General features: G+C 41.3%; 2 protein-coding genes across 2 annotated transcripts; one reads left to right on the top strand and one right to left on the bottom strand.

Annotated features, from left to right (window-relative positions):
* Positions 1-3570: 3570 nt before the first annotated feature.
* On the bottom strand, positions 3571-4113 carry LOC148210282 (uncharacterized). Its single transcript, XM_088126264.1, has one exon. It carries the CDS (start codon positions 4111-4113, stop codon positions 3571-3573), a length of 543 nt encoding a protein of 180 aa, XP_087982390.1.
* An 11078-nt stretch (positions 4114-15191) lies between these two features.
* NGA1 (AP2/B3-like transcriptional factor family protein) lies at positions 15192-16980 on the top strand. Its single transcript, XM_022303523.2, has one exon. It carries the CDS (start codon positions 15770-15772, stop codon positions 16796-16798), a length of 1029 nt encoding a protein of 342 aa, XP_022159215.2. The 5' UTR covers positions 15192-15769; the 3' UTR covers positions 16799-16980.
* The last annotated feature ends 746 nt before the right edge of the window (positions 16981-17726 follow it).

Here is a 17726-nt window from a genome sequence, read left to right as displayed (position 1 = left end):
ATCAGCTCTTAGCGACCCACACATTCAAGGTCTGCAACGAGGGAGAGGTCGATATTACCTCTCTGCTCGGCGGAATGTAGGTTAGCTTATCAGGAACCCTTCTTCTAACAAAAACGGAAGGAGTGTTGGTTCCTCGTTTCTGGCGATTGGCTCATGAGGAACGAAGGGGGTGAACCGATCTGTCATGTCCCTGTAGAGTTCGGAGACGTAGGTGAGTGTCTTGGGCACAAGCTAGGTTTTATTCTTTTAATTTCACGCCTTCGTTTCTGATGACGCTTCATGGTACAGCTCTACCATCTCCCTCATCAGCAACAAATCGTGGGAGATCATCAAACGTGCTCAAAGCCGAAGTCTGAAGTAGCACTGTGGGGTGAGGCTCTCATTTCGAACTCTCACTTCTTCTCTTCCTCATGACCAATCGGACAAGTTCAATAATCTACCAAAGCCTCAGCAGCGTAGATCGGAAAAGCACAAATCTTCATAAGGTAATTTTTGCTTTGAGCTTTTGCTCGGGCTTTTGACCTCTTCGCTAACTCCGATTTTCTTTTTGTAGGGATGGCTTCAAAGTTTCTTGCTCTCGGTGGTGGCAAACGGCAACGAGCCCTAGCCTCAGTCGCTCAACCGGCGGCTCCCCAAGTTCGCTAGCGCACGAGCAACGCCGACGTTCCTGCCCCCAGCCTCGAGAACCTGGCCAAGGTTCAGGCTCTCCAAGCTAAGCCTCTACAGACGGTTGCGGGGGGTGAGGGATCGGTGGCCCCTCTTTTGCGGAAGAAACGAGGGAGAGAGAAGTTCCGATCCGAGGAGGTCACCTACAAATCTCCACCGCCTCCTATCGTTGTCGACTCAGAGGAGGGATCCCCGCTAGGTCGGCACTCTTGCGATGGGTTCCGATTTCCATTCAAGCTCGCCTTCTCCCCGCCGAGCATCCACGATATTGCGACGAAGGTGAGGTTTTCAAACTCTCACCGAGTGGAGCGAGTTGTCCGAACGCCAGGGAACCCGACGGAGGCACTAAAAAAGATGATGCCTCTTGCTGCAGAGATAGCTCTACCTGCCTTTTTTGTTTTTTTTTTTTTGTCCGCCACTCTAACATCGGCCGTTTTCAGTTGCACTACCACGCTTGCCTGTCTGCCTCTATGGTAAGTTCTGAGCTAGAAGGTTGAGACCTAAAGGAAGAGGAGACACAGGCCTCACACGACCAGTGGGTAGTCGAGCTCGAGGCGAAGGTAGAGCGAGTTCGAGCCGAGACGGAGGCCGGGATCAACAGGTTTCGAGCCTTGATTGCCCAGGCTCGAGCCGATCTTCAGAACGCCACGGGTCGCGCCGAGACTGTAGAAAAGGGGTGGAGAGAAGCCTAGCAGAACCTGGCAAGCTGAGCTTTCGTTGAGAAGAAGGCGAAGGAGTTTCACAAGTTCGACGGTCTTGCTCGCGACCTGGCAGACAAAGGCTTCTACTATGTCGTCGAGAGGTTGGAGGTGGCTTGCTCGAAAGACGCCATCGCGGCCGTCGAGCAATAGTATGAGGCTGTCTTGGCCGACCATCCGGATGACGCTAGCAAAGGAGTCGAGGCAACTGATGCTGATGCAGGGACTAGCAAGCCCGACGACCCTTCCGACGCTGGAGCCAGGACCCGTCCTCTTCTTACCATCATTATCATCGCCTTTTTAAATTCAAACAATGTACTGAGCCGAGACATATATACCTCTACTCTAACCGCGATTTGCTTCTTTCAATGAGATGAGACTTTGTCCATACCTGATTCGTTTTTTTTTTTTCTTATGTTTGTACACTTATAACATTTTTGGTTAAGTCTTAATCTTAATTTCATTATTTGAATTCCTCAAGTCTGGATAATCTCCCCCTTGCCAAACAACTTACGAGTTGAGGCAACTCAGCTCGGCGGTGTGCTCGAAGAATCAAGGAAGGGCAGGTTCTTATGAGCTGACCAATACTTACAAAGTTTGAACTCGGCGCAGCATAGGTCATACCACGTAGTCTTCCTTGGCCCTCTTTGATTTAGCTCGGTAGTAGTAGACGACACTAACGAATAAAGTCAAATTTTTGTACAAGTCATTGGAGATTGGCTTTCATTAACAAATGAAATCTTACATGTTGGATTACATAATTTTTCTTTCGTCTCACTGATAATAGACTCGTAAATGTTCAGCGTTCCATGGGTGGGGGAGTTGTCTCCCATTGAGGTCGGACAGTAGATAAGCTCCGGGGCGAACTAACTTCAAGACTCTGTACGGTCCTTCCCAATTCGGCTCGAGGGCTCCGACGTGCTGCATTACTTTCTTGAGGACGAGGTCTCCATGCTTGAACTTTCGGATTCTTACCCTGACATTGTAGTATCGAGCCATACGGTTCTGATATTTTGCTAGCCTGAGTTGGGAGTGAGATCTTTTCTCCTTGAGCAGGTCAAGATTTAGGAGGATAGCTTCACCATTGGTCTACTCGTCGAAATTTCCAACTCGGGGCATTGGCATGCCGACCTTCACGGGAATGACGGAGGCCCAAAAGCTAGGCCATATGGCGTCACGCCAGTGGATCAGCGTGATGTAGTTCGGTAGGACCATAATACTTGTGGTAGCTCTTCTGCCCACTGACCTTTGAGAAGTTCAAGCTTTGTCTTTAAACCGCGTTTGATGATTTTGTTGATAGCTTCAACTTGCCCGACTGCAGATAGGCTGGAGACGAGCTGAAGTGACGTATGCTGAGTTGTTGGTAGAACTGATTAAATCTTGCACCATCGAAATGTTTGCCGTTGTCGGTAATGAGGGCGTGTGGTATGCCAAACCGACATATTATGTTCTTCCACACAAATTCTCCTCGGTAATGGACGCCAGAGGTTCGGCTTCCACCCACTTGGTGAAATAGCCTACCACTACCACGGCGAACTTCAACTGTCCCTTCGCCTTCAGTAGTGAGCTGATCAGATCTATGCTCCACTGAGCAAAAGGCCAAAGACTTGAGATCAGCGTCAGCCTCTTCGGGGGTTGCCTCAAGATGTTCGCGAAGAGCTGGCATTTGTCACACGCCTTGGCGAACTCCTTAGTGTCTTGGTCGATTGTCGGCCAATAGTAGCCCTAGTGAATGACCTTTGTAGCCATGCACCGAGCTCCACCATGGTTCCCGCAGATTCCTTCTTGAATCTCGCGAATAACATATCTCGCCTCCTCTGGATCGAGGCACCGCAATAACGGTAGATAGTATCCTCTCTTGAAGAGCTTACCTTCTTGCATTACGTAGTGAGCCGCCCAACGTCAGAGCTTCCTGGCTTGGCCTAGATCCGTCGGGGTCGAACCACTAGTCAGAAAACTTTCGGTCGGATCCATCTACGTGGGCTGAGCCGACTGGACTTCCATCACTTCAGGTCAGTCGATGGATTACTCAGCAAGTATTTCAACCGGTACCATTCTCGGTAGGTTGGTCTCGTTGGCCGATGCTAAGCGAACCAACACGTCGGCGTTGGCGTTCTCTGATCTCGGAACTCGTCGGATCACATAATCTTCAAGCTGGGCGAGGAGCTCGCGAGTTTTGGCCAGGTACCTTTCCTTAGAGCATCCTTCACTTGGTACTCTCGGTTACCTGGTCGACAATCAGTTGCGAGTCGCTGAGGATCAAGAAACGCTTCACGCCCATTCCCCTTGCAACCCTCAGCCCGTTTATCAAGGTCTCGTACTCGACTTCATTGTTTGAATCTCGGAAACTGAATCGGAGTGCGTACTCGAATCGAAGATCACCGGGGGCCGAGGAGCAGCATGCCTGCCCCACAACCTTTTTCGTTGGACAAACCATCCACGTAAAATGTCCATTGGTCTCGGACGTCGCCCCCCGGCCTGGCTGGGTTAGCTTGGCAACAAAATATATGGCTGCTTGACCCTTCAATGCTGTCCTGGGCTCGAAGGCGATGTCATGCTCACTGAGATCCAAAGCCCACTTCATCAGCCGACCTGATGTTTCGGACTTGTAGAAGATCTGCTTCAGAGGGATGTTTGTCAGAACGGTTATCTTATGTGCCTGGAAGTACGGTCGCAAACGTCGTGCGGATGTAACCAATGCCATGGCCAGCTTCTCAACACAGGGGTAGCGAGCCTCAGCCTTGGTCATTGATTTATTCGTGTAGTAAACAGGGCTCTACCGCCCTACGACTTCCCGGATTAGGACTGAGCTCACTGCATTTTCCGACACGGCCAAGTATAGGTAGAGAACGTCTCCAGGCAGTGGCTTGGATAGCAACGGGGCTGTGCTGAGGTACTGTTTTAGCTGCTGAAGTGTCGTTCGTAGTCATCAGTCCATTCGAACCGACCCTTTTTCCTTAATGTTTGGAAGAAAGGGTGGCAGTTGTTAGTCGAGCGAGACACAAAGCGATTCAGAGCTGCTAGACGGCCATTCAGTCTCTGAAGTTGCTTAATATTCCTCGGTGCTTCCATCTCGAGGATGACTCTTATCTTGTCCGAATTGGCTTCAATCCCACGTTCGTGAACTATGAATCTGAAGAACTTTCCCAACGAAACCCCAAAAGCGCACTTGCTCGGGTTGAGCTACATCTGATACTTTCGGAGTACGCTGAAGGCCTCTGCTAGGTCGGCCAAATGGGAGCTCGTCTGCCTGCTCTTTACCAACATGTCGTCTACATACACCTCCATGTTGCATCCGATCTATTTGACGAACATCATGTTGACCATTCGTTGGTAGGTCGCCCCAACGTTCTTCAGACCAAAGGGCATCACGTTGTAGAAACACAGCTCTTGGTAAGTAACAAACGAAGTGTGTTCTTGGTCGGGGACATGCATCTGGATCTGGTTGTACCCGGAGTAGGCATCTATGAAAGAGAGTAGCTCGTGCCCCGTTGTTGCATCGACGATCTGATCTATACGAGGTAGGGGAAAACTATCTTTCGGACACGCCTTAATGAGGCTCGTAAAGTCAATACAAACGCGCCATTTGCGGTTAGACTTTGTAACTAAAACAACATTGGAGTGCCATGCGGGGTAATGAACTTCTCTTATGAAATTAGCTCGTAGCAACTGTTCGACTTCTTTACAAATTACATTGCTTCGTTCGGCGTCGACAAGCCGACGCTTTTGCCTTATAGGCCTATGGTTAGGATCTACATTGTACCATTATGTTTGGGTCGATACCCGGCATGTCGCCATGGGACCATGCGAATACGTCGGAATTCGCCTTCAAAAACTCGATGAGCTCTCTTTTTGCCTCGGTCCCCAGTCTGCTGCCTATGCTGACTTGCTTATTCGGCCCGAGCAAGAGGACAAGTTCTAGCTCTTCCGCTTGAGTGCCACGGTTGAGCTCTGCCTCGTCGACACGCGGTGGCACAATCGCTTCAGGTTCCACGATCGCTGCGCAAGTAGTTGTCCCTTTCATTGCAGAAGAATAGCACTCTCTTGATGTTTGCTGCTCACCTCGGATTGTCGCAACTCCGGCTGGGGTTAGATACTTCAGAACTTGATGGTAAGTGGATGGAACTGCTTCGAGGTCGTGAATCAGGGGCCGGCCGAGTATGGCATTGTATGCCGAGCTTCAATCTATTACAACAAACTCGGCAACTCTACTCACTTGATGATCTCCTTCGCCAATGTGACAGGGAGCGAGATACATCCTTCCGCACTAACCGACTCCCCTGCAAAGCCGACCAAGGGAGTTGGGCTGTGCTTCAAGTGCTTCCTCTCCCACCTTATAGTTGTGTAGGTTGAGAAGGACAATATATTAGCTGACGCTCCGCCGTCGACAAAAACTCTTCTGAACTTCACATGGTCTATCAGGGGGGCGATTACCAAAGCGTCATTATGGGGCATATGCACCCCTTCACCATCCTGCTCGTAGAATAAGATCGGTATCATGGGCTCCTTGGGGTACGAGGTATAGACCTCGTGTGCTGCTTCTCGGGCTAGAGCTTTTTTTTTTGTCCTGACTGTCCTCCGCTCGGACCCCCGTGAATGGTGTTTATAACGGCATGATGATCTTTCTTCCGTCTGGGCGGCTGTGATCTCTCTCTCTTCTCCTCCTGACCGATCCCTCCGGCTTAGCTCATTCTCTACTGCCGACATACTTTTTCAAGTAACCTCTACGGATCAAATCCTCGACATGCAACTTCAGATGGAAGCAACAGGAGGTATCGTGGCCGTCGTCCTTATGGAATCGACAGTAGAGTCGCTTATCTCGCTTTCCCGAGGGTCGGTGGAGCTTCTCTAGGGCTGCGAACAGCGCCTCCATGTCGGTGTCTTCGACTGCAGCGTGGATCTTCGTGATTGAGGCATTCAACGGAGTAAACCTATCGAACTTCGGCCCTCAATGATCAACCTCTGTTTCTGTAGTCGTCAGTTCGCCGAGACGAACTTCGATCATCACCACACCGCTTCTTGGAAGGGGGAGACTTCTGGTCCCGATCTTTACCGCGGCTGCTTCTCTAGGTCTTCGATATACTGGCGAGCTCAGGCAAGCATTTTGTTCAAGGAGGCCGGCGGACGGCTTCCGAACTCAATCGTCAAGTTTCTGTTGTTCAACCCTGTTGTGAAGTACATCATGGCGATGTCATCGGTACAACTCACCACCTTGACATGCTCGTCCATGAACCGAGCGATGTACTCCGTAACGGATTCGTTGTCTTGTTGCTTCACTGTTCAAAGGTGAGAAGGCGGCAACTTCAACAACTACCGAGCTGAGAACTGATTGATGAACAATCTTCTCAACAGTTGATAACTGTCGATTGACCTGGGCTTCAACTGTCGGTACCACAATCTCGCTGAGCCTTCCAGTGCTATTTGGAATGCTCGGTATTTCATAGTGTCGCTTGCAGCAAAAAAATCCATCTTTCCCTCGAACACCTCAACATACGAGACTGGATCCCCGGACCCATCATAACAGCTCATGACTGGAGCTTTGAACCTCGATGGGATGGGCGCATCCAGGATTACTTGGGAGAAAGGCGGCTCCTCTTGCTCGACCGTGTGATGTGGATTCAGTAGCCTGCATTGCCGCTTGAGGTTCTCTATCTCCTTCTGAAACTGGTCTCGGATGAGGTCCACCCCGGATCGGAATGAGTGATCGCCCTGGGAGGACCTCTCTCGATCATCAACCTCTGAGCTTCTCTCCCGCCGTAAGTCGACCTGGCACTCCTGATCCTCGGGGGCCGTCCATCGTCGTCTCGGTGGGCCCCCCACCGCGACCCTAGTGGGCGTTGTAGCTATCGATTGATGCTTGATGGATCTGGATTGGTCGGACCCTCGGGCGTTGGTCCTCCACCTGGTCGTCCTACTGAGGGTGGCTTCGTACCTGTGCTCCCGGAGTGCCTTCCGTCCCCGACTTTCGTGAGGGTGCTCTAGCTCGGGCCTCTCTACAAGGTCGGAATTGATATTTCGTTCTTTTGATCGGGTGCAGCGGCCCTTTCCCTCTGGCGGGATCCTTGGAGGCAGAAGAGTCGGACACCTCCCTGCCCTTTTCGACCGCTTCTAGTCGTGCCTTGACTTCTGTAAGCTCAGCGATCACATTAGCTACCACGACAGGATCCACACCCGCGTCGGCACTTGCCTCGGAACGCGCACTCTGTTCCCCCAACTACGAGGAGCACGGGGCGGCAGCCCGTTCCTCTGAGGCTGTAGCGGTGGATACTGATCTGAGGCAATGTGGAAGTCTTGAGCCACTATAGGGTCAGATATGGCGGACCGACCTACATTCTCCCTGATAGCCCCTGCCTGAGGCTATCACTCGGCAACCGGTGTTCCAGCCACATGAGAATACGTGCGGCAAGGAGGGGCATTGAGGGTGGTGGCACCTCCTCTTGGAGAGCGGATCGGCGAAAGTTGAGATCGTGATTGCTGGAAGCGGGTTTGGGCAATTAGCTCAAATTGCAAAAGTGAGACTAACTTTCAAATATGTTGTTCCCCACAGACGGAGCCAAAATGTTCGAGCTTGAAATCACTGAGCTCGGATTTGGTGTAGGTCGGAATGAACTGGATGATCTTCTCTGGACTGCTCGACGGCCTCCCAAAGCCCTTAGGGGACCTGGAAAACAAAGTTAGCACTTCGACGAGCAAGTTAGTTGAAATCCGAGCTAACTTGCCAATTCTCTCTAGGATTGCGTACCTTGCATTTAAGGCAAGGGTTTCTATTTATAGAAACTGGGCCCAACAGGAACTCTGACACACCCTAAAAATGCGGCTTGTTGTCGGATTCGGAAGAGACCACGTTACGAATTTTACTGAAGGTCGGCTTGGCCATTTAGGTCATACCCTGACTACCGACCTAAATGTTTTTTGGTTCAATTTCCATGTTTCATGTGCATGTCAACTCAACTCACCTCTTTGATCATGACACATGGCAGGCCAAGATTCGCATCCAACATCAAATAATATGATTTATAATATTGACTAGTATATCAATTAAAACCAATCATGTCAATACGAGCTTAACTCAGCAATAATTAACACAAGTTTCTAATCAAGAGGTCATCAATAATCCTCCACCCCACTTGTTGTATTAAAACAAAATTAAAACCAATCATAATTTTAAATAATTACAAACTAGACTATATTTTAAAGGTGAACTAACTTTGTAGAGTAAGGATTTTTTTTCCTTTTTTATTGCAAATGCGTGGGCGCTATGGTAATAAGATAGTCTTCCACTCTCTCTGAAATTTTAGACGGTATTATTTGAAAAAGTTATTAAAAAAATTAGGTCAAATTAGTTGCTCAATTAAACTAAGTTTTTTTTAGTACAACATGCTGGGTTGGGGATTCGAAGTCACAATCTTTTAGACGGACATAGGTCTTATTTGTGCATGGAATATCCACTACAAAAGAGGAACCTGCCAGACAAAGTGTGAAGCACTCTGATCCTCAAGTCAGTACATGACAGAATATGTATCAAAGTATTTTTATTGGAATTCACTTATCTTTCTTCGTGTCCTTACTGTTTCGTCTTATAGGTGAGATGGGAGAGTGTTGATGCAAAATCTTCCCGTGATGCACTCGGTAGATTAAGGGATGTCAGGGAGTCACAGATGACTTTTAACCGCATTTATTTCTGTCTTCGGATCACGGCATCACAGGGGGTCGGTTGGAGATTGGGATACTTCTTTTACGCATCAGTCTCTTCGTCTAGAACATTGATAAGATCAACGCCTTCTCTTTGCGGTTAACGTAGCAGTCAGTCTTACTCCACAATAGATATCTTAACCAGTCGAGCTTATTATAATATCTTTCCGTTGGCTAAGCTAACCCGTTTCTATAACAACGTCTAACTATAAAACTAATCACCAACCCACCAAAACTGTTTTGAGTTTTGTTTTTCTTCTCTCAGAGAGAGAGAGAGAGCGAGAGAAATTATTATTCTCATGCCCATGATGCAGAGTAATTTTAAATTATTGCAAAAGTTCTCATTTCCGAACTTTTTTTCCCTTTTTTGGTTCATTATTATGTGAACAGTGTAGAATAGAGCTAGCTTCGGCTTTAGAAAAAGGCCGTGTGAAAAAATTTATGAGTTAAAACTCTCTCTCCCTGTTTGATCGACCGTTATTGATTGGTTCTTTCCCATTTTAAACGTTAACATGGATAAAATATCCAAGACTTCATATGAAAATATCAATAAAATCGAGATCGATGAATATTTGTTGAATGATCCTAAAATAAAAATTTCGTAAAAAATATTTTAAATTAACAAATAAGCCTCTCAAATCTTTCTAAAAAATTTTAAAATTATTAATTTTAATATTATATCTATAACAATGATATTTTGTTGATGCTCTTCATATATTGTCAATTTTTTTGAAGTACTATGGAAATGTCGATGAATATTTAATATCTTGATTATTTCTAACTTTGCTGGATCAAAAAAATGAGGCAAAAATAAGAAGAAGAAAAAAAAAAGAAAGAAGTTGAAACTTCAAGATGTGAGGCTTTTAAATATCTATTTTAGTTTATAAATTGTCAAATTTAATATTCATTTTGTCCATTAAACTCTAAAACGTCTACTTTAGTATCTAAACTTTTAAAAAATAACAATTTTGATTCTCGATGTTATACTTTAATTAATTGTTTAACTACGTAGCTTTGTATGTGCATTTACATGTGCTAAAGTGGTTATGTAGTTGGAGTCACAGATGTGGTGTAACGCCCCAAGTCTAAGATTTGGAATCCGGATTTGGCCACAATCGTCCCGACATTCTTCTGCAACCTGGTTGTGCCACTGTCTAGAACATGTTTTGTCATCACTCACGATTAGTTACCAAAAAGAAAGATGCAGCTTAGTTAGTATAGGTAGTACCTATTAATTCTTTTAAGTATTTGTTAATCTCAAGATCCATCTCATTCAAATGTGGTATCGGTTCATTCATATACCCCTTCTCCCTACTCGAGCGTAACAGTTGGAGTGAAAGGGATGATATTACGAACATGAGAGGATATTAGATGATAAAATAATAATAATGACTAAAATAGTTATTCATTTTAAAGTTTTTAGAAACTAAAAAAAGTATTTTAAGAGTTTAGATACTAATATAACTTTTAAGAAAAATTAAAAACTATAATAGACATTTTAAAATCTTTATGTAAATTACATAAAAGTTTAGATACCGAAATAAAATCTAAGCTTAATAATAATAATATAATAATAAATTGGAAATAATTATTTAAAAGTCAATGACTAGAGTAACAACCTTCTAATTAAATCTGTTCGGATGCCGTCTGCAACTGGAATCTTTAATTTCGTACTAATTAGGTTTGAATTTTTTTGAATTCTATTATTTATCTTAACTGTTTAACTGCTTTAATTATCTGCTCATAATTAGATTTAAACCTTATTTTAGTGTTGAACTTTTAGATTATTCTATGGGTTAAAATAGAGAGTTAATTTTTTAATATATGAATATTGAATATCGTGGATCCCAATGGGTTAAAATGGGGGTATCAACGACCCCCCAACACGTGGGACTCGAATCAAGTGAAGAGGGGAAAGTCCGACTACACACCTCATAGAGCTCGAACCAGGGAAGAGACTTATTAAAATTTTAATATAGCTAGTCATGCGTATTGAGTGAGTTGATAATTAGGAAATGAAATAATAAGTGAAGAATAAAATTTATTACCTTTCAAAATTTTGGATACCAATATAATTATTTGTTATAAATTTATGCATTAAAATAGAACTTCGAATTCGAATATATATATAGATATACTTATTTGTAAAATCATTTTGTTTAGTACAACATGTAAAGGAGAGGGATCGAAATCACAAACTCTTGACTTTACGACTGCCAAAGTGAATATAACTGGTACCGTAAAGCTACATTTAGTCTTATTTTACCATTTTTAGGATAATATTTGAATCATATTCATCTAACTTAGGTACCATTTAGGGCTTAACTAATTTCACTTCTAGACTCTTTTATTTTCCAAACATATGATCTATTGCATAAGCAAAAAAGTCAAACCATTTGCACATATATACCATATTTATCAGCAAATAAAAGCATTAATTTTTAAGGTTACATATGTAATTTTTTCATTTGACAATTTAGTTTCTATTACTTTTTGCAATTAATATAACATTCAAATATGGGATGTTAGAACTCTGCTTAATATAACTAGACATTTATAAAAAAAAAATTAATTAATTAATTAATTAAAAAAACAGACCTAGATCTTGTATGACTTTTCTTTTATTTTTTTGTTTGACAACATCCTTTTACAAATATGAGGGAAAATCAAATGTCAGGAAATTTTTAACCTCTAAACTATTAGTTATGTTCACCTTACTTGAGTTGGTATAAAATCCACAAAGAATAAAATGTTATTAGCATGAAAGTACAAGTACAATAAATATAATAGCAATATTTTGTCAAATACATTGAAATATCATATCTCAATTTTCATAAGATGTACTTAAAAATGAATATAAATATCTAAACTAGTTTAAATGACACGAGGTATATACAATATAAGCTTAACTCAATGATAATTAAAATTTATTTTGATCCAGAGGTCCATTAATTCAGATCTCCCACCTCCTCTTGTACTAAACAAAAATTACATGCGGTATATTTATTATGTCGACTCAACTATATCTCTATTGGTCACAGTGTTGGTAGTGTTGTTTAGTCCAGACAATGAACTTTATTCTAGCAATCTACTAGTGGAAGTCACGTGACATCCATTATGAACAATAATAATAATGAGATATCTTTCACAAAAGATTAATGCTAAACTTTCTGCCCCTGAATTTTCAACTAAATAATTAACCAAATAGTTAATAACTTTTTCACAAAATTTAGGGTTTGAATATTTTAGAGAGTTTCAAATTACTATGGGGGGGGGGGGGGGGTGGCATCCTCCTCATTCACTAGAAACCATAATTTTTAATGCTACAAAAGCAGTAGAATTTTAATTAATCTTTAAAAGAAAAAAAAAGTCAAAATTTGAAATTCTCAAAATAACCCACTTTTGTCTGAACATTTTTATTTAAATTACTCTTTGGATTATATATGCCATCAAATTTAAAGTAATAATTATTAACAGAAAGAAATGTTAATTATTATTATTATAGATTAAAATTTACTGAGTTTATTTGAAATCCTGGATGTGAGTAAAATTAAGAAGAGAATAATGCTTGCTACTACAATGCTTTCTTTCTTATTATTAGACATGGCCTAACTTGGCCAAACAAGATTAGTCATTTTTGCACCTAATTAATTCACTTTCGTATGATTTTTGGCTATCTCGAATTCTAAATTAAAATTAAAATTAAAGCTTCTTCTTTCGTATAATCGCTCTATTGTATTAGTTTGCCCAACTTTGCATTTAAATGCAAAATAATTGGTTGTTGGGTAATTTTAGGTTGGTTTTATGAAACTATTTTTTGTTTCTTAAAAAAAGTTTGTTTATTTAACCTCTTTTGTTTTTTCAGACTATGTTGTAAAAATAGTCACTCCTCTCTCACATTCCACCTCTTTCCTCCTCTCCAAATCCGCTCGAATTCCTCACTCTTTCTCTGCTCTCTCTTCACGCCATCCTCCAAAATTTTCTTGTTCTTTTTTTTTCCATTATATTTTTATTACTTTATTTAAGTTAAAATGAACTAGGAAAAGAAGCTTGGATGAAATTGTTGTCAATTTATTCCTAAAAATTAATTGTAAAATTAATGATTTTATCTTTAATCTATAATTAATAACTAAAAATAATTATCCAACATATATATAGTTTTTATTTTAAAAACATAAAACTAAAAACAAAAAACAGAGAAACGAAAAATCAGAACCAGAAATCGTTATAAAATGGACCCTAAATTGTCATAAACAACCTCTTACATTATATGTTTTTTCAACTAAATGAGGTGTACACATTTAAAGTTAGAATCTGAAAATTTCAACTCCATACCTAATATTCAAGAGATTCAAGTAATTATTACAAAAATGAAAAGAGAGAGAGATAAAGAAAAACAATGCTAATTTCTTACAAAATGGGAAGAATTTATACGAATCTATACTTTTATATATATATATATATATATATATATATATATATATATCAGTGAAACTCAAACATATGACATCGACTAGTTAAGTTAGGCTCGAAAAAAAACAAAAAAAAGGCTAATTTCTAACGAAATTGGAAAGATTTATACTATTTTTTTTTTAAATATGTCAGTGAAACTCGTGTTAAAGATCTCACATTAAAAAAAATAGACATTATAAGAGTTTATAATAGATATGTACTACTTCTTCCACTGTTAATTGGTTTTGAAATGAAACTTCATGATTATTAATAACTCGAACCTATGATATTGACTAAGTTAAGTTAGGCTCGATTCGAAATTTGGTATGAGGGAATGGAAAGAAAAAGATATATATGAGGTTAGGTGGGGGAAGGGCATATAGTTAGGAGGAAACTAAATGAACCTCAAAATGAGTTGATAAATGAAGCCGCAGCTAAGGGGAGGGGGCTATACACTTAAGCTAGAGGCCTAATAGGACAAAGCCCACCATTCACAAACGGCCTGGGGGCTGGGGACCAATTTTTAAGAAAAAAGTATAACAATAATAATAATAAGGCTAAATTAAAAAAGAAAAAAAAAATCTCTGAACGTGCTCTTTTGTTTCTCTTTTGTTTCAAAAAGATATCCATATTATTATTTCCAAAGTTTTGAATACTACCTTTAATATTTCATAATCGTTTTTTAAAAAGTTTAGCTAATATTTTCAATGGAAAGTTGATGTGGTAATTAATGTGGAAGTTTGTCTTGATTAAGTCTTGAAAAAGAAAAAATGTTGGAGAAGATATTATTGTTTTCAAAGCTCCCATTCGTCATTCTCTTAACGATTTTCATCCTCAACTCCTTTATATCATTTTTAAAAATACGATAGCTTCATCTACACGAGCTTTCATGTTAATTGTATCGTTCAAGGTTCTTCCATGTCAACTTTCCGTCTAAATTAAGTACTATGCTCAAAGGGTATTCATGCATTAGCTCAAAGGGTATTCATGAAAGGTAACATTTATGAAATGCGTCTTTACAAAAGTATTTTTTTCAAACAAATAAACAAACTTCAGGGTTGCTTTTTGTTTTCCTTTTTTTTTTTTTTTATAATTTAGGCTAATAAATAAATAAATAAAATATTTCACAGGAAGGGAGATAGATAGATGTATATGGAGTAGAAAGAATTTGGGTACCCTTTGCAGGGTCTATGTGCTTCTTAATATCCACTTCTCCACTCCCCCACTCATCCATCTCTTAGATTATTAATTATTGCTTTTTTTTTCTTTTTTTCTTTCCCCACCCACCAGCAGGACCAGTTTATATCACAGTTGCTTCCAACAAACATAATATTACATTTCAATCAATCACACACATTACCAAAACTCAATAATACACACACATACAAATGCCCCTCTTGCCCATATTGATGGATATCCCCTATTTCTTATTTTTAACCCTACATACCCCTAATGTGCTCTCAATTATCCATTCTACCATTAAAGCCAATATCTAATTTCCAATTTAACCAAAAAAGGGTCATTTCTTTTTTAAAGAGAAACCCAAACCATTTCATTCAAAATGAAAGAGATGAGAAACTTACCTGCAAAAAGAAAGCTTTTTAATTAAGAGAAATAGTAGGAATATCATAATTCGGGAAAAAAGAAGATGATTTTGTTTTTGTTCTGATATCCTCCGAGAGGTGTGAATTGGATTAGTAAAGTTTCGAGAAGGATCAATTTTTCCGATAAAAATGGGTCTTTTCTGAAAAGGACAATCCCCCTTCTCTCTCTCAGATCTATGATATCATCTCCTTCCTTCCACTTGGAGATGATCAGAAAAACTTTAGGGAATGTTGAAGAATTTTTTTTTTCCCTTTGTTTTTTTTTGGGGGGGTGTGATAATCTCCTAGTTTTGAGAAGTTTAGTAGGAGGTAGCTAGAGAGAGGTAGGTGTGTGTTCTGCAATTCTAATAATCTAGTTGGGTTTAAATAAACTAGTGAGAGAAATCAAACTGCATCTCTTTCTCTCTCTGTGATTTTTGTGTGAGAGTGGAGCTCAATTTCCTCTCAAGTGAGTATGCCAATTTGGAGAATTTAATAGCCAAAAAAAAAAAGGAGGGATAGAGATGGGGGAATCAATCAACTTGAGCTTATTGAATCCCCAATGGATGGATTTTATCCATTTTAGGGTTTAGGATCGTTGCTTATTTTTCTTTTAATTCCTTCCCCAGTTCTCATATATCTCACAGTTAATTCCCTTTTTTCTTCCACCTCAAAATTATGGATTTTCTCACAAAAGCTGCAAAAGACTGTGGAGAAGAAGATCAAGAGGAAGAAGAATCAGAAGATCAAGAAATGAGGCATAACAACAACAATAAAAATAATGTTATTGCATGCGATTTCTTCCCCCACCACCACCACCAAGATCACCATCATCAGCCAGCTGATCTTATGGATCTAACCCTAAGAATTGATGCGCACGGCGGAGGAGACGGCGGGAACGAGTTGGCAGTGGAGAGAGAGCACATGTTCGACAAAGTCGTGACTCCGAGCGACGTCGGGAAACTGAACCGCCTCGTGATTCCGAAGCAGCATGCCGAGAAGTACTTCCCGTTAGACTCTTCCAGCAACGAGAAGGGGCTGATCTTGAATTTCGAGGACCGGAACGGGAAGCCGTGGCGGTTCCGGTACTCCTACTGGAACAGCAGCCAGAGCTACGTGATGACCAAGGGCTGGAGCCGCTTCGTCAAGGAGAAGAAGCTCGACGCCGGCGACGTCGTTTCGTTCCAGCGCGGCCTCGGGGATTCTGCCAAAGACCGCCTCTTCATCGACTGGCGCCGCCGCCCCGAAGCTCCCCGGCCCCACCACCAGTACTTCTCCAACCCTCTCCTCCTCCGCTGGCATCCGCCGCCACCGCCCCGCCGCAGTATCCACATGAATTACTCCACTCTTTACCCGAATTACGCCTTCCAAATGCCGAATTCCGGGATGGGCGGCGGCGGCGGGGCTAATAATTCGGTGTATTATTTCAGACCCCCGATGGCGGCGGCTTCTTCTTCGTACAGAGTGGGAGAGATAATTAATCAGGGTTGTTCTTCAATGGCGGTTAACAAGGGTGGCTCCGGCGGTTCCACTACGGCGGCGAAACGGCTGAGACTGTTCGGAGTGAATATGGAGTGTTCTGCGCCCGATGATGGAGAAGGAGGAGGAGGAGATCTGTCGAACGGTGACGTTTCGATGGAAGCAGCTGATCAAATTTCCAGAAGAGGGAAACAACCCTTGTCGTTGAATTGGGATTTACTTCATTAAATCCCAATTCCGAATTCGAATTTCTGAGTGAGTTCGTTCTTTTTTTTTTTCTTTCTGCAAAACAAATTCAAGAGAAAAAACAACAGGAAACGAGGAAACGCAGGAAAGGGTTTGCAACAAAAAGAAAAAAAAATTGATAGTGGAAATTTGGAATGGAAATTATATATGAAATTTCTCTTCTTGATCTTCTTCTTCTTCTTTCTTTTTTTTTTTAATTAATTAACACATTTTCTGTCTGATTTTTACTCAAAAAACCTGAAAAAAATGGAATGGAAGAAGTTGAAGAAAAATAAGATTAAGATAAAAATATATATATGGTTCATCTTAGTAGACCTTGAATTACATTTTTACTTTGCTTTCTGAAATTTTGTCCATTTCTTCTTTGTTAGTATTACTCCTTAAACCTACAATTACTGATCATTGTTCTTCATTTGAGCTGCATAATTATCCATGTCTTAAACATCTTTTCTCGGGTCAATTTTCCATTTGATCACAATCTCAATCTCAAATTCTCTTTCACCCTGGTGTATGATCCAAGGGTGTTCATTGGTCGGTCGATGTCGATCTTAGCACAAAACACCGATCGACCACCGACCATGCATGTCGATCAATTTAAATTCAAAGTAGTAGTTTAACATGTCTGATCCCATCATCTACAACCATAGTTGATTTCATCAACGCATGAGTAAATATGTAGATGATGGAACCCAGTTGGGTAATTAAATAAATGTTTCATACGAACAGAAAATACAATAGAAACATTTTATTTTTAATTTTTAATTTATATGATGGTAACTGGTGTAGGGCTAGATATAAGAAGAATATAATAGTGGTACAGGTACTGAAACCCATGGGATAAAAATTATGAGTAAGTGTGGTTGTGGTTAATGGCAGAGGCTACACATACTACACAGCCAGAGAGGGTGTC

The sequence above is a fragment of the Momordica charantia genome, assembly GCF_013281855.1.
Source record: "Momordica charantia cultivar OHB3-1 chromosome 7 unlocalized genomic scaffold, Mcharantia_2.0 BLBB01000007.1, whole genome shotgun sequence".
NCBI lineage: Eukaryota > Viridiplantae > Streptophyta > Magnoliopsida > Cucurbitales > Cucurbitaceae > Momordica > Momordica charantia.
Note: the sequence above shows the minus strand (reverse complement) of the source record. Positions and strands in the feature narration are given on the sequence as shown.